Source organism: Gossypium hirsutum, chromosome D13, assembly GCF_007990345.1.
Source record: "Gossypium hirsutum isolate 1008001.06 chromosome D13, Gossypium_hirsutum_v2.1, whole genome shotgun sequence".
Classification (NCBI taxonomy): Eukaryota; Viridiplantae; Streptophyta; class Magnoliopsida; order Malvales; family Malvaceae; genus Gossypium; species Gossypium hirsutum.
The window spans coordinates 44929349-44954037 of record NC_053449.1 but is presented as its reverse complement, the minus strand read 5'-3'; the positions used below and the strand labels follow the sequence as shown (position 1 = coordinate 44954037).

The 24689-nt window shown below is 32.9% G+C and overlaps 1 protein-coding gene across 2 annotated transcripts; it reads left to right on the top strand.

The window, feature by feature from the left end:
• The first annotated feature begins 11118 nt into the window (after window positions 1–11118).
• On the top strand, window positions 11119–19471 carry LOC107920340 (thiosulfate/3-mercaptopyruvate sulfurtransferase 1, mitochondrial). 2 transcript variants are annotated; one of them, XM_016850003.2, is made up of 12 exons: window positions 11119–11455; window positions 12073–12261; window positions 13204–13263; window positions 13452–13517; window positions 14416–14540; window positions 14651–14813; window positions 15116–15175; window positions 16126–16184; window positions 17526–17607; window positions 18035–18098; window positions 18724–18791; window positions 18990–19471. In XM_016850003.2, exons 1-12 carry the CDS (start codon window positions 11354–11356, stop codon window positions 19086–19088), a joined length of 1137 nt encoding a protein of 378 aa, XP_016705492.1. In that variant the 5' UTR covers window positions 11119–11353; the 3' UTR covers window positions 19089–19471. The 2 variants fall into 2 exon arrangements, with proteins under 2 accessions (XP_016705492.1, XP_016705494.1); XM_016850005.2 differs by having other exon boundaries at window positions 11211–11455; window positions 13455–13517.
• Window positions 19472–24689: the final 5218 nt, after the last annotated feature.

Sequence of the window (24689 nt, the reverse complement as noted above, 5' to 3'; positions counted from 1 at the left end):
GGAAGTGCTACCGGAGGCACTTCGGATGATGTAATAGGGGGAGGAGGTTGTTGAGCCTGATTTCTTTCTTATATAAATTCATTAAACCATTGATTCATAAACCCAAAGAACATATTTTTAATTTCTTGTTCTTGAGCCGGAGGAATTGAGACGTTACTACTTGTTCCATGCTCAAATGTCTGCACTCTACTATTTACCTCATCATGTTCAACATGTTTAGATCTATCTGACATCTTTACAATCTATAAGAAAAACAAAAGTTAGATCGGATCATACACATCATACTATCACAGATTTATATGGCATGTATTTCTAAACACTTTACACATTACTATCATTCCAAGAATCGACTAAACCGAAGCTCTGATACCAATAAATGTAACACCCCTAACCCTTATCTATTACCAAAATAGGGTTATGGAGCATTACCGAACTTTACGAATTAAATACAAACATTTCCTAACTTTTGTTAGACATATTAAGAATCAATTATATAACACTCATATTGTCCCTTAGAATGACCTTCGAGGCCCAATATGCACCTTAGAAATGAATCGGGTCTAAACCAGGTACTTAGGAAATTTTTCCAAAATTTCAAAAAAAAATTTAGAAACAGGGGACACATGCACATGTCTCTGCCCGTGTGAACGAAAATAGGTCATTTTAAGGCCACTTTTCTCACCCATTTTGACATTAACATGTACTCAACATTCACATACACCAATATATCCTAACCAAGCAATCATTACAAGCTAAAACATGTGCTCAATATGACATACATCGCAAATATTTCATTTACTTATACCTACCTATTTAACTCATTTCATTGATTTATCAAATTTTACTACTAATTACATGCATACAAACATTTAATATTCACAACCACAATTCAAACTATTTCATTACCAAACCAACCCTATACATGCCATATAAACCAAATTTACATTGCAAAAACTATCGAAATAAACTGGATAGTGTAGCTTGATGTATTGATCCAATCTTCCGACTACACATTAATCTACAAGAACATTAAACAACACGAGTAAGCTTAATGAAGCTTAGTAAGTTCAATAGGTTAAACATTGATCTTACCGAACTTAATATAATATAATAATTTAAATTATAAATAAATCATACATTTTTCCCTATCAAATACAATATAATCATGAAATTTTAACCATATGAACTTACCTGGGTTGGATTGTAAAATTAGTAATAGTTCAGAGAATACTCGGCTAATTTCTATTTTTCTCATTGATCTACAAGCTCTTGAACTAGAATGTAAATTTTTTCATTCATTAGCATATATTTCAATTTCAGTCAAATTCACAATTTATACCCTTCAAATTTCAAAATTACACAATTACCCTTACCTTACCAATTAACTCATCAAATGAGCTAATTTTTCTCAATTAACACTTTCTATAAATATTATAAACTACTACATAGCCTTTAATAAATATACTTTAATACCAAACCCTAAGATTTAATCTTTTTCACAATTTGGTCCTAAAATCAATTTCTATTGAAATTACTTGATAAAATCATCATATAACAAAACTAAAACTTCAAATCCATTTTAATTCATCATAAATATCTAGCAGTCATCAATGGTAACTTTCAAAATTACCCACAGAATAAAAAACTAATGAATTAGATAGTTGGACCTAATTGTAAAAGTCTTAAAAACACAAAAATTATAAGAAAAGAGCAAGAATTAAACTCACATGATGCAAAAATATGAAAAAATAGCTTAGAGGACATTCAATGGCATTTTTGGACTGAAAATTAGAAGAAGAATAGCCTAGAAAAGTTTAGAATTCAATTTATTTAAGTTAATTTCACAAAATTTACAATTTTTCCCTTTTATCGCATGATTTTTGTTTCTTTTCTGCTTATGCCACCTCATGCCTTTATTTTAGGTATAATTACTTCTTAAGTCCTCCTTTGTTCATTAATTAAGTCATTTAATCACTATTTATTTATTTAGCAAGTTTTGTACCTTTTTCAATTTAGTCCTTTTTAGTTAATTAACTATCGAAACGATAAAATTTTCTAATGAAAATTTAATACTACCTTAATGACACTCCGTAGATATTTATAAAAATATTGATAGCTTGATTTATAAAATTGAGGTCTCGATACCTCGTTTTTTAAAACCAATTAACCTAATAATTCCTTCTAAACTCAAATCACTATTTCACAAATCTTTCTAAAATCACATTTAACTCGTAAATACTAAATAATAAAATTTACGAGCTTACTCATCGAAATTTGTGACTTTAAATCACCGTTTCCATTACCACTAAAAATTCAGACTGTTACAGTCTGAGTTTCGTTACAAGGGAACTAGTGTAAACATTAGACAAGTCATGCAGAATATCAACTCATAGAGGAAATCACAATCAATAGAAATAAAAAATATCAATAATTCAGAACAACTAATCAACATAATATTTCAGTGTTCTTAGCTATGTAATTGCTTATGAATGCAATGCAAATTCGGTTTAATAGTAGAAAGGTTCTACCCTACTGCTACACACCACAGTTAGGAGTTCCTCAGAACTCCTCTACGTTCACACCATGTTATGAATAAAACACTAATCATTGCAAATGTACTACTAATGATAAATATTGTAACTGTCTGATTTTAGGCCTAGTCGGAATAGTAGTTTTGAGATCACAAATTCGATGAGGAAAAATTTATTTTTATTATATTTTTATGGTCTAAATTGTAAAAAGTGCAAAGGTTGAGTTCTACATGTTAGAAGTGTCCAATTGTTATGAAATTTTAAATTGCAGGTCCTTAATCTTTAATTAGACCATTTTTTAACTTGTTGGACAAAAATGGATAAGAGATAAGTGAAATAGGATATTTTTAAGTTAAGGGCATTTTGGTAATTTGGTAATTAAAATGAATTAAAAAGACAAAATAGGCCAAAATTTCATCATCTTCAACCCCATGGCCGAATTTTACAAGGGGAGAAGCCATAGTTAGGGTTTTCAAGCTTCCAAACTCCATAGTAAGTGATTTCAAGCCCCGTTTTTAATGTTCTTTACGTTTTTGGAATCCCGATAACTTGATTTAGCTTATTCTAGCAATAATTTAACCTAGGGTTTATATTTGGAAAAATACCCATAGGTGAAATGTGTTTATTTTGATGTTTTATGGTAGGATATAAAGCTATAAATTATGTTAAACAACTTTTGTTAAGCAATTTTAAGTGAAAATGAGTAAAACGACATAATCGGTAAAAATACCTAATGTTCATAAGAAGTGTTAGAGTGAGAATTTGATGTTTCTATAGAAGGGAAAAATGTTCAGTATGTCATAAAACATAAGAATAAGAGATGAAGTTTAATTTCTGAGCTTTGGGGCAAAAGTGTAAATATGCAAAAGTTTAGGGGCAAAATCATAATTTTGCCAAAGTTCGAGTCAAGGACTGTTTTGATGAATTTGAGTGTTAAATAAGTTAAATGTATTGTTATAAATCAATAAAGACGAGAAATTGAAATTGATCGATAAAAAGAAAAGTGAGAAAAAGTGAAAAATTCCCGAATGAGCCTTTAGAATAAAAAGGGATACAAATGAAGTGACAGAAATGATCACATGTGTGACACGGACTATGTGTAGGCCACTATGTAAAAGTGGAAGTGATGGTCACGTGTGTAGTACTATGTGCAGGCTACTACGTGTACTGGAATGATAGGTCGCATGTGTAGTACATGTGCAGGCTACTATGCGTACCGGATAGTTTCGATCACTTGTGTAGTACTATGTGAAGGCTACTACGTGTATCGTATGGTAATGGTCACATGTGTAGTACTATGTGCAGGCTACTATGTGAACCGAACATCATTAATTAATAAGGTGGTTGCTATGTGCTGAATCTACCGAGTATCTGTTATTATTTCGAAGTGTTCATCGGGAAATTGACTAAATGTAATTGAATAATGAATATAGATGTGGAATTGAATTGAATATCGACTTAGAAATGGAAAAGTGAAATTTGAATTGAATTGTGATTGAAAGTGAAAAAGTGAAATTATGAAATAGTATATTTAGCAACAAAACAGTTTAGGCAGCAACAGTTGTGTGACTTTGAAAAATCACCAAAAATGGTGGAAATTGAATTAGAGGTTGAATAACATATTAAATTGAATCTGAATGAGTCTATTTTCACATAAAAGAAATAGAGCAAGCAAAAGAGTTATATATTTTGGGATATTTGAAGTTTAGTTAGATAGAGTCAGAATGAGTTTGGAATTCTCTGTTCTGAATTTGGAAAATTGTTAAAAATTGTAAAAAAATAATTATGAGTTATAATTTATATTATTAGAATCATTAATGAGTCTATTTTCAAAAGAAATAAATGGAAACATCATCCAAATTTTGTACAATTAGATAATTTATTTTTAGTGAAGAGTGGTCGGAACTGTCACACAGCGAAACAAGGGAAACTTTAAAGAATAAACTGTACTATTTGGCTAAACAAAAAATTATGGAAATTTTATGGTAAGAAGATATGTAAGTATAGTTTTTGGTAAAATTAATGGATCTTAATTTGGAGCTCTGTAGGTCCAGATAAAAATGATTTAGTGACTCTGACTCAAATAGACAGCTTTGAATTTAAATATAAGTGAATAGTGAAATTATGTATAATGCTATTTGAGCATGTTATATACATAAAGGATGTGGGATGGAGAGGAGGAGGAGGACAATAAGGTATATGAATGAATTGTGCATAATTTTTTATATGCCTGATTATAATCGATAAACGTTGAAATAGGAGTGATGTTTATATTGGTGCATTACTGGTCATGGTAACCTCATGAGAGAAAATAAAGTTTCATAGCATATGTGTGTGGTATATTTGGCATGAAGTGATGTCATGAGTGACTCATGAATTAACTCATGTTGGTAAGTTGATGCATAATTATAGTATTCAAAAATATACATATTTGTAATATTTTGCTATGTGATTCGGAAAAAGGGTAATAAATAGCATAATGAAAATTCGGTCATGGTGCTAGTTTATGTTAAAGGAGTGTTTTATGGCATATCTTAAGTAATGGAACGTTATAAATTTTGAGGTTAATTTTCTAGTCAAATAAATGACAAATGAATTGATTGCGTATTCGTAATTTTGACATATGCTTGGTATATGAAACGTAATAATATATGCTTGAATAAACTTTAAGTATTCGAATGACATGGATTTGATGGTGATAAGAATCGAATATTGAATTCATGAAGCACAGGTGATGTATTATTGTTGTGTGATAGCTTGGTTCGAGAAATTGATTAGGTAAATGGTAAGTGGAAGCATTTATGGATTTAGAAGAAAATTTGGAATGAACATGAAATTTAGCTCAATTAAATCATTTCATCAATTAAACATTGTGTATACTAGAATGTGTTAGTGAATTACATATTTGTAAATTAACATTCGAAGTTCGGTAAGTGATATATGAAATTAACATGAAAAGATTTATGATTGTTATTAATATTGATTCTGACATAAAGGGGATTCTTCAATATTGGATTGATTTAACAAATATATTGAGCATATGAATGGGTATGTATTGGGCCTCGTATAATCTAATTAGCGACTCGAAGATAATAATTTGAAAGTTTTTAATTTGGATGAAATTTTATAACTTGGTTTAATATGTCTATAAGTGTATTTATTCTAGTAATGCCTTGTACCCTATTCCAGCGTTGAATACAGGTAAGAGGTGTTACAATGTGACATCACCAGATTCGACCCTAATGTTTAGGCCGGGTTTAGGGTGTTACAAATATATTGGTGGATGAACCATCCTTCTGTGCAGGTAAAAGCTGCTAATATTTTGTGGATAAACCACTAGTCGAACAAATGACTACTGACTAGAATGCGTTATGCATAAACCACTGGTTGCGTAGATGACTACTGACTAAAATACGTTGTGGATAAACCACTGGTCGATCAAATGACTATCGAGTAGAATACATTGTGATTAAACCACAAGGTCGAGTAGATGATTGCCGACTAGAATACGTTGTGGATAAACCATTGGTCGAGTAAATAAACTATCGACTACTTCCTCCGTTCAAACATCCCACCCCATGCAATGCAACATAACATTCTATAACAATTAAGTATGGTAGCATTAACATACTTATATCAAGCATATATAGTAGCAATTATTATGTTTATAATATATCATAACAGTAGCAACAAATTTGCTTATCATATGTTCGATTTAACGGTAACAGTGGTATGTATCTCATGCAATCAGTATCGTCATGGTTTTGCATAACAATATCAGTACATCAGAAATATAATGATAGTGGGTGGATATGTAACAATCACATATCATGCATTCACAATAATGATTCAATCAATTATATCATGGATTCTAGCATTTTTCATGTTATTAAAGGCTTAATTGAATAAAACAAAACACTAAAAATAGTTGGGGGACCATTCAATGACTAATATATATAAAACGTAAAACTCTGGGTAAAACTATAAAATTTAAAAAATAGGGGCACATGGCTGTGTGTGATGCTTCAGGCCATATAGAAGGGTTACATGGCTGTGTAACAAACTGGTGTCGTGTGGTTTATGAACTACACTAGGGTTTCCAAGGCACATAGTTGTGTGGTAGGCCGTGTGGTCCACAAGCCCGTGTAGCAGACCGTGTGGAAGGGTCGTGCCCGTGTGAGAAGAAAACTATCCCAGGGTTTGTAGGGGGATATGGTTGTGTGGTCCACATGCTTGTGTGGTAGCCCGTGTGGAAAGGTCATGCCCGTGTGAGAAGCAAACTGTTCTAGACACGGTTTTGCCTCGATTTGCTTGTAAAAGAACACACACCAGACTTTCGGGTATCGAACGATGATCCTCTTGTCCAAAACTAATTTGGGATACCTACAGCGAGTCTTTTAGATGATATTTACATGAGAATTGGATATTGTTTTCAAGATTCTCAAGATTTTCAGGAAAACTCATAAAAGATTCGAAACCGATTTTGGAAAATTGACAAGAATGATTTTGTTCCAAAATTCTAAAGTGCTACATAATTAGAAATAAGAATACTTACTGATCTTTAATAGGATTATGAAGGTTTTTTTGATAGATCTAACGATCAATGAAGAAACCAGTTCAAATGAGAATTGATCTTGACTTGGGTTTCCAAGAGATCAATTTCCAACAAAAGAATGTAAAAATTTTATGAAAAGAAAAGAATGAAAGAAGAGGACGAATTTTAACGGGAAGAAAAAAGAGGATTTTAATTTAGGTTTGAAAAGTAATTAGAATCAAAGTATAGTTAGGAAAAAGTTATTGAAAAGTAACTTAGGATTTTAATTTAAGTTATTGAATACCCAATGAGAGGAAATGGGAAGGATATCAGCGTGACTTGAACCTAGGAACAAGGGTAGATGAAAGGCTTAACCACTTGGGTTGGTGCCCTTTCTTGGTTTATTTCCACCATATTTAATATTTATTATAATGTGGTTTTTATCCTTGGTTGCTGAAGTTAAAAAGAAAAGAAATGAGAGAGATGTGGTTTAAACTTAAAATCTCTTAGGAGTATACTAAACAGTTAACCATCAAGACCCAATTATTTCTTAATTGTTTATTTCATTTAACCTCCTATATATTGAAGCATTACAATTAATATACTTGCTATTTGACTCAAAATATCCCAATGAAAATGCTTACATAGGGATGTTCATCGAGTAGAGTAGATGTAGCTTTACAAGCGTCTCTTCAAGAATTTGAATATCCAACCTAAACATTAAAACTGTGCGCTGACCTTTCTTCTAAGCTTAATGTTTGAGCCATTGCAAAATTTTCATTTATAACTTTATTACTCCATTATCCATCATTTAAAGTAATGATGTTTTTATTGATTATTTTTAGGGTGAAGTATAGAAATGATGAATAAAGTATTGTTAGCGTACTATTTTGGTCACTAAATTTTTTATTTTTCTTATTTTGATCACTAAACTATTTAAAATAAATTTTTTGTTACTGACAATTAACAACTGTTTGAAATTTGACGGAAGTGCTAACATGAAATTTTTTTATTGGTCAATAACAAATTTAGCCATATAATATTTTTATATTCTATTAATTTGATCCTAAAATTTTATATAAAAAATTCTTTTAAAAAATAAAACAATATTTCACTAAAATTATAAAGTATTTGCATAAGTTAATATTTCACTAAAATTGTTTGGAACATACTTTTTTAATTTAATTTCTCAATTATTTTTTTTGAAGTTTTAATTTTTTTTAACTACTAATATCATTTTCTTTGTTTTTTTTATCATACCCATCACCTCGAAAAAGCTTCTTTGACGAATAAAAAAACAAAAAAAAAACAAAAATGAAGCCTCAAATTGATGAATGAAAATTGAAACTTAAAATCAACAAAAAAAATTGTTTGAAAATTTTATTTAAACCACTTTATTCAACAAAACATCGGAAATTTCAAACACATATTAGTCTTCTTCAACAAATTGATTTAGCATTGGCATCATGTGGATTGTCATGTCAGCAAATTTATCATATGTGAATGTTTTCATCTATTTTTAGGTGTTTTGACAAACAACGTAGTTAATATTCTAAAAGAGAGAAAAGAATTTATCATTTTGTAAATGTTGATGACTAAATTTATTAAATTTTTAGAATTTTAACTAAAATGAAAAAAATTTGTAAACATTGAGGGCTAAATTTGTTGAATATTTTATATTTATGATCAAATTGATAGAATATGTAAACATTAGGGGAGCTAAATTTGTTATTAGACCAATAAAAAAAGCTCACGTCAACACTTATATTAATATTCAAACGGCTTTTAACATTATGTGATGAAAATATTTGATTTCATAGAGTTTAGTGACCAAAATGGAAAAAACTTTAAAAGTTCAGAGACCAAAATAGAACACCGACAATGTTTTAGTGACCATTTCTGTACTTTACTCTTAAAATATTAATATAAAATATTATAATATTCAATATTACTAAACATAAATATTTAATTATTTATATATAATATAATAAAAATATTAATATAAATCATTATTTTAATAAATTATTTAATATTAAATTTTATTTTAATTTAATGATAAAATTTTAAAATAATAATTTAAATTTTAAACAATATTCTTAATAAATTATTGAAAAATATTTATATTAATATTTTAATTATATAAATATAAGTATTTGTTTAAATAATGGTTAACTTAATTTATCTTTTCTAAGTCAAATGTGTCACCGTCCATTTTTATATATGTAATTTATATAATTTAAATTATGTGTCACTATCCATTGTCATTATTATAAATATTATCTTATCATAAAATCAATTTATATAGTCAAAAGGTAATATTATAATATTTTGTAACCAATATATTTATTTTGAGTTTATTTCACTAAAGAAAACTTTAAAAAAATATTTTTCAAAAAAATTTATCAAAAAAAAATTGTAGAAACATCTAAACCATGAAAATACCAATTTCCCTAAAAGTGAATCCATTTTCCAAAAATAATTTGGCATAATTGCTTTTTTGGTCTTCAAACTTTTAAAAAAGTTATTTTAGCTTCCTATTTAATTTTTTTTATTTCTTTTAGCAATTGAACTTGTTTTGATTGTCAAATTATCTCAAAATGAATGGAAAAATTAATATTTATTAACTTTGTTAATGTATACATTAGCAAGTAATTAAAAATTTAAAACAATATATTTTATACTTTTAAATAATTTTTATATATTTTAAATTTTTTAAATTAAAAAATTAATTATTTGCTCATGTAATAATCTATATGTATATCACATTAAAGAATTTAATAAATGTTAACTTTACTATCTATTTTGAGATAATTTAATAAACAATCCAATTAAAAAAAAGTTAAATGACGGGTAATTTACCAATAAAAGTCCTTTTTTTTCAAAATTTACGGAAATGGGCCAACTATTTAATTATTTACCGGAATGGTCCATTTTCCGCGAAATCGCGTCCACGTCAGCGCGATGTCAGGGTACGCGCTAGGAAATCACGTCCACGTCAGCGTGACTTGCTGATGTGGATGGAAATCCGCCCTAGAGGACGCGATTTGCTGACGTGGCATGAACAGTTTATGTTTTTTAGCTTGAAAAACTTTGAAAGGCCATAACTTTTGGCTCGGTTGTCCGATTGAGACGATTTTTTTATTTCGAATAAATTTTTGAGATCTACGCGCTAAAAAACTTCTTAGAGATGAATAGGGACTAATTTCTAAAGTATAATTTGTTAGTTACGAGTATAGGGACTAAAGTGTAATTATTTCAAAATTAGCATGAAATTTTTGTATTTAAGAATATTTGAATGTTATGGAAGGATGAAATTGAATTTGAATTGAAAAACGAAGCTTAGATTTGAAAATATGACTATTTAGGTTTTAGGGACTAAATTGAATAAAATGGAAAATTTTAGGGAACTTCTCAAAAGTGGAATGAGCTGACTTATACCTATAACAGGATGATATAAGACAATTCTGTAAAAAAAGATCCGGTGTTTACTTCAAATAAATAAGGAAGATAATGATTTGAATGTTTCAAAATTCAATTTTAAACCAAAAAAATCAAAATTTAGGGGCAAAAAAGGATATTTTTCGAAAAGTTATTCGAAATCAAAAAAAAATTGTCTCAATCGGACAACCGAGCCAAAAGTTATGGCCTTTCAAAGTTTTCCAAGCTTAAAAACATAAACTGTTCATCCACGTCAGCAAATCGCGTCCTCGTAGGCGCGATTTGTTTCCACGTAAGCAAATCGCGCTGACGTGGACGCGATGTCTTGACACGTACCCTAACATCGCGCTGACGTGAACGCGATTTCACGGAAAATGGCCTATTCTGATAAATAATCAAAAAATCGACCCATTTCGATAAATTTAAAAAAAAACGGCTTTTATTAGTAAATTACCCTTAAATGACTGCGAAAATGTTTTTTTATTTATAAAATTGGATACCGAAATAAGTGATTATGCAAATTGATTTTCCAAAAGCTGTTTTGGCAGGCCCAATCTTGCTCAGCCATTAATTGGCTCGTACGCAATTACGAAGCAAATGGGACTTGATCCCAGATTGAACCCAACTCAAAACGAACCGGAAGGATCGAATATGCAAACAACCCGACCCGAACCGGCTTCCCCTTTAAATTCCAAATCCAAATAGAGTTAAACCAACACATTGTCCTTATCAGTGTCCACAGTTCACCCCTTGTTGAAGCAGACGACAAAATATATAATCTCTCTCAACAGCCTCAAGCCCTCTTTTTTTTTCTTTTTTCTTTTTTCTTTTTTTTATGTTTTGTGCATAAATGGCATCATCCCTTCTCTCTAGAACTCTTTTGGGTCATCGCTTAATTCGATTCTCCTCGTCTCTCCCTCACAACCCCTTGATTTTCTCTAATCTTTTCAATGTAAGTGACAACCTCTCTCTTTCTTTTCAAAATTATTATTTTGGGTTTTTTCTGATTGTTCTAATGGGTTTTGCTTTCTGGAAATCTGAAAAGTGAGTCCTTTTCTTTTGTCTTGCATGTGATTATTCTATCACTTGTATAATGGGTTTGAGTTCTGATTTTTTTTTTCAATTTTATATCTTCACCCAAGTTTTGTATGGGGCTTTGTCTATTGCTTTGGAGATTTTCATCTTTTCTTTAGTAAAAATGTATTTTTTATTTTACTGTTCCTACTTAAGGAATGCATATGCAGAAGATTAAGATTGTTATCTATTCTGGGTGTTTGTCTTTTATTTTTATTTTTAATTTCTAGTTATGTTTATGTTTTCTGTAACCGAAATAATGCATTAAAAGTATCTAATGCTCTGATGGGTACTTTTCTTTTTGACTTGAAATTTGGCTACACTGAATAATTCACTAACATGGGCATGTTGCTCTGTGGTATTTTGATACTACTCCGTCATTGAGTACCTCTGGCTCTGGTGAAGACATTAACTTCGAACACACTGATTCATCTCGTAATAGTTTTTATGGTCACGTGGCTCAGTTCTTACGCTGTACTTTTATGTTACTTGCAGAAGAGAGAGTTCTGTGTACAGGCTGGGTCTTACCATACCACATATAAGGCCTCTGGTCAGCCTTCTCGTTTAATGGCTTCTGCAGCAATTGAGATAAGAAGTAATTTTTCGACACAATCTCTTTCCACCAATGATCCGGTTGTTTCTGTTGATTGGCTTCATGCTAATTTAAGGGAGCCTGATTTGAAGGTACTTATATTTATATGTGGACCAGTGACCCTTTTAAAATTTAAGCATCGTTTTTTTATGAAATTGTTTTGAACTTATTTAGTTTGCAAGTGTGGTTGTCATGAATGACAATATGACATCATATGCATTCGCCACTTTTGGTATTCTCCGCTTTATTCTCTGAGAATAGAAAGGCATACATGCAATATTATTAATTTTATAGTTAAGGTTTTGCACGGAACTAACTTAGCATGTTCATGGGCATCACCTCTCAATTTCTATAAGGTTATGAGATTACTATCAAATTAAAATTTATGTAGTATGGCTCTTGCAATTTTGTGTCTCCTAGGGAAATCTAGATGTTGATCCTAGGGTTATCTCCTTATTATCCTTCTCCTGCCGCTGTTTCAGTGTTACAATCAGCTATAAATCAGTGTCTTAAACTTAATAAGAATAATCTATCAAACTGTGACTAAGTTCAGGTTAAAATAACTGCCAAATTTCAATCCCAACTTCAGTTACCAATCACAGTAATTATTTAAGACTACAACAACTCCTAAAAGCTAAAAATCCATCATCCAGGTTTCCATGCATGGACATCTTTTGGTTTCGTTATTTGTCCTCAAATATGTATTTCTCGGGCAGGAAAAAAGAGTAATAGGTAAATTTTGGTTTTAACAAAAACAAAGTTCCCCTCTGAGATGGGGGATCATTTTACGACAGTTTCTTGTAGAAACTCCCCCCTCCCACCCTCCAAGAAAAAAGAACTTTTGGAATCTAACAAATTTTCTGAGAATAAGTTATCATTGTGAAAACGTTCTTTATTTTTTGTTATGCATTTTTACTTTGCATAGAACCTATGAATAGTTTATTAGCGTACACTGTCTTTGGAAATAATTATGAAAACTGGAAATACTTTATGCTTCTTTGTTTATTGTCAATCATATTTTTATTATTTCTCAGGTATTGGATGCATCATGGTACATGCCAGATGAGCAGAGGAATCCAATTCAAGAGTATCAGGTGCTGATTATTGTCTTTTCTACAATCTATTTTGGTGTTAACTGCCAATATAGTTAAATGGTTGTGAATATTGAAATTCTAGTTCTTATCTAATCTAAACTGAGATCTGCTACTCAGCTTCCTCTTTTTCTTTTAATTCCCATATTTTCAATTTTAAATGCATTTCTGTTTGATTTCTTTCACCATAGCAGGTTGCTCACATTCCTGGTGCTCTTTTCTTCGATGTTGATGGAATATCTGATCGAACTACAAAGGTGAGGTTCTTTTATTAATTGATTAGTGTCCCTTTTTGATCTCTTGGATTCTCTGGCTGCTAGACCATTGAGGTATAGGAAAATGATGCTCCATTCCATAACAACCTTTGCCTCACCGTTTCTTTTCCTCTTGATATCTCACTACTATCCTTCTGGGATTTACTAGCAGCAATGATGTTCTTTTCTTTTGACTGCTAATTTTTGATCCGTCTATATTGTTCTTTGAGATAGGTAGTAGAAATGGAGGTTTTGTTTCTTTTATGGTACCTTGATTTTTCAGTCAAGTTGTGGCTTGTTGGAGGAAGATTTGAATAAAATTTCTTTTTCTAGGTGTTTGGCCTGCATTAGGCAATTTAGTTACACCATTAAAAAGGTATGATGTAGGCAAAATAAGGAGAATGGACAATCTGAAGTTTAAGGTAAATTAAATAGTAAGAACAATTCTGGTGGAACAGAGAAAATGGGAAAGAAATAAAAGAACTTAGGACGAAAATAAGACAGAACCAATTGAGGGAAAATATCAAGATCACAGAGACTCAATATTCAATATCAAAAACCCTAATTGCTGTTAAATTATCCTAGTGTTTAGAAAAAAAAACCCAAAACCCTTGTAAAATGAAACATTCCAATAAGAAACTTGATTCCTAACAATCCTAATAAATTAAAAGTCCTAAACAGAGTTCTCCATCAAGTTGCTTTGGCAATTCCAGAATCAACTTTATAACTTTGTATATATTTCTTGAGTATTCTTAGTAATGCGATTCAATAAAATTTTAATGTTAGTTTGTTACATGATGTATGAATATTGGAGACGTACGAGATAAGTGAGCCTTTCAATAACATATACACTAGTTTGCTTCTCCTATTTGACATCTCTGGTTGAAATCTCTTATATCAGTTGCCACATATGCTGCCATCCGAGGAAGGTTTTGCGGCTGCTGTGTCTGCTCTTGGCATCCATAATAAAGATGGGCTGGTTGTTTATGATGGGAAGGGAATTTTTAGTGCAGCACGTGTCTGGTGGTGAGTAGCACGTTTAATAATAAGATCTCTTCTCAACCTTTACTGAAATATTTTATCGTAATTATCCTGATTCTAAATCTAACAGATATTATTCCTTTGATAATTGAAAGGATGTTCCGAATCTTTGGGCATGACAGAGTCTGGGTGTTAGATGGAGGCCTCCCAAGGTGGCGTGCTTCAGGTTATGATGTTGAATCTAGTGCTTCTAGTGATGCTATTTTGAAAGCCAGTGCTGCTAGTGAGGCAATAGAGAAAGTCTATCAGGGACAAACTGTAAGCATTCTTTAGAATTAGATGTTTGATTCTCTATATCTCCTTATTTTCAATTCTTGGAATTATTGATTGGATGGGGGGAGATTTCCTGTGCCATAATATGTATTGTCTAAGAGTTGTGAAATATTGTTATTGAGTTCAAATGATGCCTCCTGAAAGAAGCATGCACGGAAATACTATGAAAGGCTTCAGTTGCTGGGTTGGACATTGTTATCTAAATAAGATTACACAACATTCTACTCTCCCATGTTTACAATATTATACTCAAAATAGTTTTTGGTGCATGCATCTTTGTTTTGCAGGCTGGACCACTCACATTTCAGACAAAATTTCAGCCGCATCTTGTTTGGACACTTGATCAGGTTGAACTGCTAAACTAATATAATTCATATAAAATTATGGTTTTGCTATCTTAGTTTTGTTCAACTACTGAAATGATGTCTGGTAATGATTGGAATTTTGGTTGATTAACCTTCAACCCTGATTTATACTAATACTCTTCTGACCTTTGATCAATGATGCATGATTATTATGATATGATCCATGATTGAAATTTTAGTCGATGAACCTTCATAACTGATTTATATTGTTGTTACATTGCTAGATCCATGAAGCATGATTATTATGATATGATTCACTGATCTGAACATTTATTCACATTCACGGACATCACACCATAATTTATTATGGTATGGAAACAAAAAACCTGGAGAAAGCTTCAACCTGAATTTTATGAATGAAGAATTGTAAAAATAATTATTTTATGGGTGGCATAGAGGAACAGTGTGTTTTATGTCTTATTAGATTCAAAACTTATAGTAAATATAAAGCAGTAAATCCTTTATACTCATTGATCTGTATTAATTAGATGTCTAGTGTATTGCTTATATCTACTTGGGCTTGATATCTTTGTGTCATTTTGAAATACACTGAAGAAAAAAGATCCTTGGAATGCAATGTATAACAACCTACAATATTTTCTTTACATGTAAAAGGTGGCATATGTCGTGTGTCTATTTTTGGTGATCTTGTATGCTGCCCTCTTTGTTTTACCCAACATATCTGCATGAGCAATATTGTGAAAACATTAGAGCATACCTGGTTAAAATTAACAGTCGGCATACGAGACAATTCACGCAAACACTTGAAAGTACTCTGTTGGGACTTATACCTTGTCCATTATTGAAATCGGCAAAATAGGTTCTCTTTATGGACATTGCTGTTAGTCTGTTCATCAGTTAATTCGAACTCCCTATTGTTTGATACATTACTGGAACATGTTAGGTAATACTTTCTTGTGTTTCATTTTCAGGTTAGAAGAAACATTGAGGAAAAGACTCACCAACATATAGATGCCCGATCCAAGCCCAGGTACTGTGGTGAACTTGGTTGATTGTTTTTTACTATGATTACTTAATCTTCATGTGAATATTAGAATTTAATATGGTAAACTTTAGCAGTTCTAGGCATCAATCATTTTTGCTTCCCTTAGTCTTTAGCTCTTGTACCTCAATTCTTGTCCTTGTGTTGTTGATAATGGACATAAACCAGCATGTCTTAACATGTTAGTGCCATGGAAATGCAACGAATATAGTTTTAAATAAAACCGAATTTTGGACCTAAATGAATGCTATTTCACAATAATTAATGTAAGGTGCATATGACATAACGAATGGGTTTGTTCTTGTACTTTTTTTAGTCCATGAAGTATATTATGCTTAAATTGTAAAGGCTAATGTTGATTATTTGTAATGTATACCACAGTAAACCCAAATCTGTTTTGCCACTAGTAAGATGCATGAACAGCTTTAATGGTATAGGAATCTGTCTAAGCTCAGCAAGAACTATGATTAAACTAGATCCTAGTGAAATTGATATTATTGGTTTGCCTATCTTGGTGGTAGTAGTTGCCAGCATGATCCATTTCATGACCCCATCAATCTTAACATTTTCATTTCAGCTACACCCATCTTTCAGACAGGTTATCTTTAGCCTGCTCAATTGCTTCAATAATGTTATCTTTGATTTTCTTCTGTTCATGTTGCTGTAGTGTAACATTATTTTCTTCTACCCTTGAGCATTTTTATTTGTTCCGTTATTATTCTGTTTCTTTTGGTTAATTTGGATGGTTGAAGCTTGAACCTTAACTTATCCTGTACTTGTGCTCCTGGAGGACTTTCATACAATTATTTCCTTAAAAAGATTGGGCTCTATGCTTAGAAATAAAAAAACCTGCCTTTTCATCGTATAATTGGCATCTTTGCTTTATTTGGTTCCTCTTATGATCTGTTTTGCAATCAAATTTATGTTTGGGCTTGTTTCTCTCATCGCTGTGACTTATCTTAAGTAGATTTGCATGTCCCATAATCTTTGATGTTGATTTGGAATCACGAGGTTTTTGATGTTCTCTCTGGCCTTTGCGTCTGACTGTTGGTATCAGGATAAACATTTTCATTAGTTCAGTTGAGCAAGCTTTCAGTAAGAGATGAGGTCAATAATTGTAGGAAACTTGACTAAAACGTTTGCTGCTTGAGTAATATGATGCATTTAGTGAGAATAGAAAATAGCTGCAAATTTGGAGTAAAGCAATCTCTATGTGGGCTAAAGTGCTGATTCTTGGCAGCCTATTATTCTATTGTTACAGCAGGTTGCTTTGTGCGTTATTATTGTTATTTCCTTTAATTTGTGTTTTCCTGTTTGCGTTTCATACAGATTTGATGGTGCTGCACCAGAACCTCGTAAAGGAATTAGAAGTGGCCATGTACCTGGCAGCAAGTGTATTCCTTTTCCACAGGTAAGAGAGAAAATTTTTCATTTTTTTACTTGCTTGCTATGAACAAGTGAAGCATATGTAAATTTCTTAAATCCTAATCTAGACCTTTTTAATTTGTCTGAGAGAGAAGGTTGGTAGATAATGCAAGGGGGCCTCTACATACCTCTTTCTTTTGTGTGCTGCATGAAATTGTTGATTGGTAATTCAAAATTGTCAGGTGCATAGAACAAAGTTGAGTGGCAGATTTAGATAGTGTGATCAGAGTATGACCTATTAGCATTCATTCTTTATTCAAGAGGATGTATCTGCTTTTGATATGCTGTTAAACACACTGCGATTCTCTTGAGTTGTGTGTTTTCTTTACCAAAAAAACACCTTATGTTTGATGTAATTTCTGGATTTTTTCTATGATAGATTATTAATTCATCAATTTATCATTTCTTTGCAGATGTTAGATGCTTCACAGACTCTTCTACCTGCTGACGAGCTCAAGAAACGATTTAATGAAGAGGGTGATTACTATTTATTTTCCTTTTTGTCATTGTTCCTTTCACCCTTTTCTTTTTATTCTTTCCAAGTTCAGCAGGTATGTAGTGAGCCATCTGATATTTGCTTTTCATATATGAAGTCCATACCACTTCACCTATCATCATCTTTGTTAAATCTTCAGATTCACTCTATTATATGCACACTAGTTTAGGGGAGTAGGGATTTATCAATCTGATAGATAACGGTGAGTATTTATTGAGGTTTTCAGTCACATGAGGTAAAAATTTGCTTGATTTGTAGGAGGCTGCAAGTTTCCTTGATTGTGCAATACAAAACTGCTCATTTGACCATGTACCTTCACTGATTTCTTATAGGAAAATTAGGCATTAAGTTCTTGTCACATTTAATTTGGTGGGGGGAACTTGGACATACTTGATAGTTAAATCAATCCTTCAGTATGGTTTTTGTGTTTAGGATGCCACTAATATACTGAATAATGATCATGTTTTGTTTCTTTAGGAATCATCTTTCTTCTAAGCTTATAAAGAGGCTTATGTTTCATGCTTTATATAACAGTTTGTTGTTAATTTTGACATTTTCTTATTGTCCTTGCAAAATTATGACGCCTAATAATGTATTCTTCTGCAGGCATCTCATTGGAACGCCCTTTTTTAACTTCTTGTGGCACTGGTGTAACTGCTTGTATTCTGGCATTGGTACTTTCCTTCACCAAATATAATTGTTCTGTCTCTATCTTTAGGCTTGACATTTATCCACGTTCCTGTAAATCTCTGGAAGGGTGAAAAAAATATAGTGTGGAACAAAGTTCTATGCATTTGATTACTTACTGCTTGGAAAAGTTAAAAAGATAGAATAGTATACTAAAACAGTTATTTTATGCTAATGCTTTCCAGGGCCTCCATCGACTTGGGAAGACTGATGTTCCGGTATATGATGGATCTTGGACTGAATGGGGTGCGGAATCTGACACACCTGTTGACACTTCATCTTAAATCTTAATGCAAAGCTGTCAAAAAGTTCCGAAGAGTCAAGCTTGCAATCGACCAGTTTCAGTCCTCAGATATGGAGACATGAAGGGTTTGTATCTAGAAAAGCCTCAGGTGTCATTCATCAATTTTTGCGTTCCAATATGGACCTGTATGTGACGCTACACATTTTCAGAAACTGTGTTTGACAACAAAACCGTTGAATTCTGAAGTGTATTATGGTGTTTTTGAAACATGTCTGCTGTTTCACATGAGATGGCAACAAGGATTGTCACTTGTTTTGCAGCAAAAAAACTGTAGAAAATGAAGGGTGATGATGATTGAGTCAGTGTCGAATTGATTAAAAGTTGGAATAAATAAGCAAGTGCACAAATTTCTTTGCGATTTCATACCAGGGTTATTTGATTCAATGCTTGCTTGGCGTTGTTCCCCTCGGGACCATCGGCATGTCTTGATTGCAGGATGCGTCATTATCTATGATTGGCAGCAAAAAGTTGGACCGAACCGATAGAATCGGGATACTTGGGGTTAGATTGATTCAAAGAATCGTTAGTTGTTTGTTCAATCCATCTGGTATGTGTCTTATATGGTTGGAAATTTATTGGACTGGTAAGAGATTAGTTTAATAAATTAAAAGCCGGTAAAACATCAAGATACATACAATGACACTTGGCCAGCTGATTTGTATATATACGTAGGATTGTAGTTATATCATCATATAGATGCATGTAAGATACAAACTTAAAAGGAAAAAAATGAATTTGAACAATACGTTACCGGCCAATTGAGAGCAGGTATAAGTGTTGTGAAAGATGGAAAAATGATTTGGGGGTTGGAACAAAGCAGTTATGTCCCATGTAAATGTAAGGTTTTTGTTGAAGCTGTGGAGATGTTCGAATATATTTGCATGTTTTTAATGGAGTTGAAGACAACATATATATTTGCCTTCTCATTCTTTTTCCTGCTTAAGTTTATATTTTTAATGGAGTTTAGCAAATCGAAAAGGCTCATCTCATTCCCAATGAAGGAAGAAGAAGATAAATTTCTTATCAATACCAGAATTATTTTCTTTTTCCCTTTTAAGAAAAAGCCAAGATAATCACAGGAAATGAGTTGGTTGACACCATTTTTTTGATAAAAAGGGTCGACTTGGATTTTGAAAACAAAAATGAACATGGGAGTCGCCACCAAATTTTTTTTTTGATGAGGTGTGATCGGGTCACCTCGAAAAATGGTTGTTTTTAATAAACGGTTTAGATTTATTAAAACAACGCTTTGGGTCTGCAAAATTCAGAAAAACAGGTTCGGGAATCGGTTATGTACGAGGAAGGATTAGCACCCTCGTAACGCCCAAAAATTGGTACCTAGTTGATTAATTAGTGTCTTAGTGTCGATGATTGAAAACTTTGAAGAGTTCTAAAAATACAATCCTTAAAAAAAACTCGAATAACACGGATTGAAATTTAAGATTCTCTTGTTCCGAAGGAATATCACATCCAGCACGTTAGGACACGATACTTTAAATCATCGAAACCAAGATCACCTTATGGTTTCCAAAACCCATACTTTGAAATTTTAAGAGGATATTTGGCTATTTGGTCAAACGAGAAATCGAAACCCAGCACGTTAGGGCACACTTTCTCGAATTTCCAAATGCAAAATATTACTTTTATTATTTTTAAAAAAAATTCTCATATCGAGAAAATAACATGTCACATCCAATGCGTTAGGACACAACGTATCGAATTCCCGATACGAGAATACGTGCCGAAAAATTTACTTATTTGAAATACATTCGATTCTCTCGATTTTAGAAAAGACCATACTCTATAAGTTAGAACACGATCTTTTATTAATTCCCGAGATTATAAAAAAACTTATGTTTGAAAAGATTCGTGTATTTAGATTTATCGCGAAAATCGAAACCCCGTAAGTTAGGGTACAACCTTCTCGAATCTAAACACGAAATTTTACTTATTCAAAAGTCATAATTTAAAAGGGTATTTTTCCATTTAGGTTAAACGAGAAATCGAAACCCAGTAAGTTAGGATACAATTTTCTCGAATCGCCAATACACAAAATATTGTCTTATTTTGAAATTTTTATTTTTGTATGTTTGGGTAAAAATAAAGGTAACGTTTGAAATAGCGTGTGAAGAAGGGGTTACGTTGATGGAATGACAATTTACAGCATGGAGAAACAATTTTTCGAACAACAGGGTACACGAATGAATTATCATAGCACGAAAATACGAATAAAAGAATTAATACACATAATGACAATAATTACACCATACATCGAATACAAATATCAATAACCAAAACGAACAAAACGAATCAATACATAAATCAATTAAGAAAACAATAACTCAAAATGAATGATTTAAAGACACTTCAAAACAAATGATAAACGATCCAAATAAACAGAAATAAAAAAAAAACTACAAATAAATAACAATTAATATAATTAAAAAATAAATAATACATAAAAAAACATGCGAGATAATTTTAAAATATATATGTACAAAAAATTTAGAAGATACACAACATGAGCTTACAATAAATAATATACAAATAAAATTTAAATAAACTTAATGTCAAATAGTTTCAAATAAATAATAAATATAACCATTTTAAAATAAATCATGATAAAAGAGTATTATTTAAAAATAAATAAACTAAGTGGACCGAGGACGAGGTTGAAATGGAATTAAAATTCGGGGCTTTAATTGCAAATTTACAAACAGGTTACAGGGGACTGAAATAAGACGCTCTCAAAGCGTAGGGGGCCATCTGGGAAATATTCCCCTGTCCTAAAATGCAGCGCTTTAACGGAGGGTCTGCACATGGTCCAAGGACCAATTTGAAATACCAACAAAGATCGCAACCTAAATAAAAAAAAGAATTAAAAATGATCAGATTGCGCTATGCTACAAAAGCGGAGGGGCTGAACATGCAATTAGCCCCTCCAAGCAAAACACGCGGATCCTAGCCATGTAGCGGGTCGGGTCGTGGGTCAGAGGTCCAAAACGGCGTTGTTTTGGCCTCTGAACTTACTCCACAAAACAGCATCGTTTAACAGAATTTATAAAGGCCAATTTTTTTAATTTTTCATTTTGTTTCTTTTTTTTTAAATTTCAGAAAAAACCTCCTTTTCTCTCAACTCTCTGTCTCTTAAAAAACAAGCGCCCCCAACGACCAGCCATGGGGCCACCGCAGCCACCGAGCGTCGGCACCATCGACCGCCGCATGCGGTTGCCGAAGTTCATCGGAGAAAGGCCATTTTGGCCATTTCTCCTCCCTTAGTCCATTTCTTGAGATGAAAAATCCAAAAAAAGCAAAGAAAAATAAAAACCTTCCCTTTTTCAGCCGGATTCCGACGACGGCGAAGGGACTTCCGTCGACGGAGCCACGGGGTGAATCAGGTACGTTTCTCTTTTCATTTTTTTATTTTCGTAGATAAAAAATAAAGTAAAATAAAAAAACAAAATAACAGATTGAAATTAAAAATAAAAACAGTAGTCACCTTAAATTTTTTTGTTTTATTATTTTTCAATCTTCGAAAAAAAAAGAGAGAGCTACAAGCATTAGATTTAGGCTTTTATAGCCGATTTGAACAACTCTCTATTTCTATGGTTTTGTTTGTTTCTTTTGTCTACTTCTGTTTGGCTTCTTCTCTATTGTTGCGTGTTGTTTGCTGTTTTACAGAGACTGAAAAGTGTCAAACGCGTGAGACTGGCGATTGGCGAGTGGCGCAGGTGTGCGAGGAGGCCACGCGTAGGTTGGAGGGCGGGGGCTGCATGTGGCTAGGGTTTTTTTTGCTGAAAGTTTTTAAGTTTGTGGGCTTGTTTAGTTTTGGGCTGTTTGGGTTTAATTTGGGCTTGATGTGTAATGGGTCATTTTCCTTGTAAATAGACTGTCTAGACTATTATTTTGGTTTTATTTTGGGCCCGGGAAAAATTAGGCTATTACAGCTACCCCTTTTTGCTCATTGTCGTGTAACGAGAATGGAGCAAAGACTTTAAAAGAGCTAATTCTGCCCGGCCTTGCCTAGTCTTGACTTCTTTGGGTGCTTGTCTTCTTCAAGTAGCCTCCTTCCAGTCCACTGTGTCTTGTTGCTTCGATCCATTCAATTGCAACTTCAGATACGACTAGTGGCTTCAATCGACTCGCAGTAACTTCAGGGGGATGAGATTTGTGGTTTTAGTCTGCTCCACTGCAACTGCAAGGAGATAAGACTTGTTATGGTAAATTTTATCCGATCTACTGCAACTTCAGAGGTATAGGATTCATCGTTTTAATCCGCTCTACTGCAACTTCAGGGAGATAGGATTAGTAGCTTCAATCTGCTCCACTGCAACTTCAGGGAGATAAGATTGGTATCTTTAACCTGTTCCACTACAACTTCAGGTAGATAAGGTTTGATATGATAAGATCCGCTATCCACAGTCTGTTCCACTACAACTTTAGGGAGATAAGATTTGTTATGGTAGATTTAATCCGACCTACTGCAACTTCAGAGGTATAGGATTCATTGTTTTAATCCACTCCACTGCAACTTCAGGGAGATAAGATCTGTTATTTAGCTTCAATCTGTTCTACTGCAACTTCAGGGAAATAAGATTTGCTATCTTCAGTCTGCTCCACTGCAACTTCAGGGAGATAAGACTGGTATCTTCAACCTGCTCCACTCCTACTTAGGGAGACAGGATTTGCAATCCTCAACCTATTCCACTGCTGCTTAGGGAGATAAGACTGGTGCTTTCGATCTGCTTTACTGCCAGCATAGGAAGACAAGATCTACAATCTTCGACCTACTCCACTGCTACTCAGGGAGATAAGGCTAGTGGCATAAATCTGCTTCCCTACTACATTGGGAAGATAAAATTCACCGTCTTCGATCTGTTCCACTACTACTTAGGGAGATAAGATCTACAATCTTCAACCTACTCCACTGCTGCTTAGGGAGATAAAGCTGGTGCTTCCGATCTGCTTCACTGCCAGTACAGGAAGACAAGATCTGCTATCTTTAGTCTACTCCGCTGTCAGTACAGGAAGGCAAGGCTAGTGTCTTCTATCTGCTTCACTGTCAGTACAGAAAGGCAAGATCTGCTATCTTCAGTCTGCTCCGCTATCAATACAGGAAGGCAAGGCTGGTGTCTTCGATCTGCTTCGCTGTCAGTGCAGGAAGACAAGATCTACTATCTTCAGTCTGCTCCACTGTTAGTACAGGAAGGTAAGGCTGGTGTCTTCGATCTGCTTCGCTGTCAGTACAGGAAGACAAGATCTACTATCTTCAATCTGTTCCGCTGTCAGTACAGAAAAGCAAGGCTGGTGCCTCCGATCTACTCACTTTCAGTACAGGAAGGAAAAATTTGCTATCTTCAGTCTGCTCCGCTGTCAGTACATGAAGTCAAGGTTGGTGTCTTCGATCTGCTTCGCTGTCAGTACAAGAAGGGAAGATCTGCTATCTTCAGTCTGTTCCGCTATCAGTACAGGAAGGTAAGGCTGGTGTCTTCGATCTGCTTCGCTGTCAGTACAGGAAGGCAAGATCTGCTATCTTCAATTTGCTCCACTGTCAGTACAGGAAGGCAAAGCTGGTGTCTTT

Bases quoted from the DNA above. Each gene is read 5' to 3' on its own strand.
- LOC107920340 (XM_016850003.2), top strand. From the start codon at position 11,354: ATGGCATCATCCCTTCTCTCTAGAACTCTTTTGGGTCATCGCTTAATT. The intron at 12,262-13,203 runs GTACTTATATTT...ATTATTTCTCAG, and splicing joins TAAGGGAGCCTGATTTGAAG to GTATTGGATGCATCATGGTA. The intron at 17,608-18,034 runs GTAAGAGAGAAA...ATTTCTTTGCAG, and splicing joins AGTGTATTCCTTTTCCACAG to ATGTTAGATGCTTCACAGAC.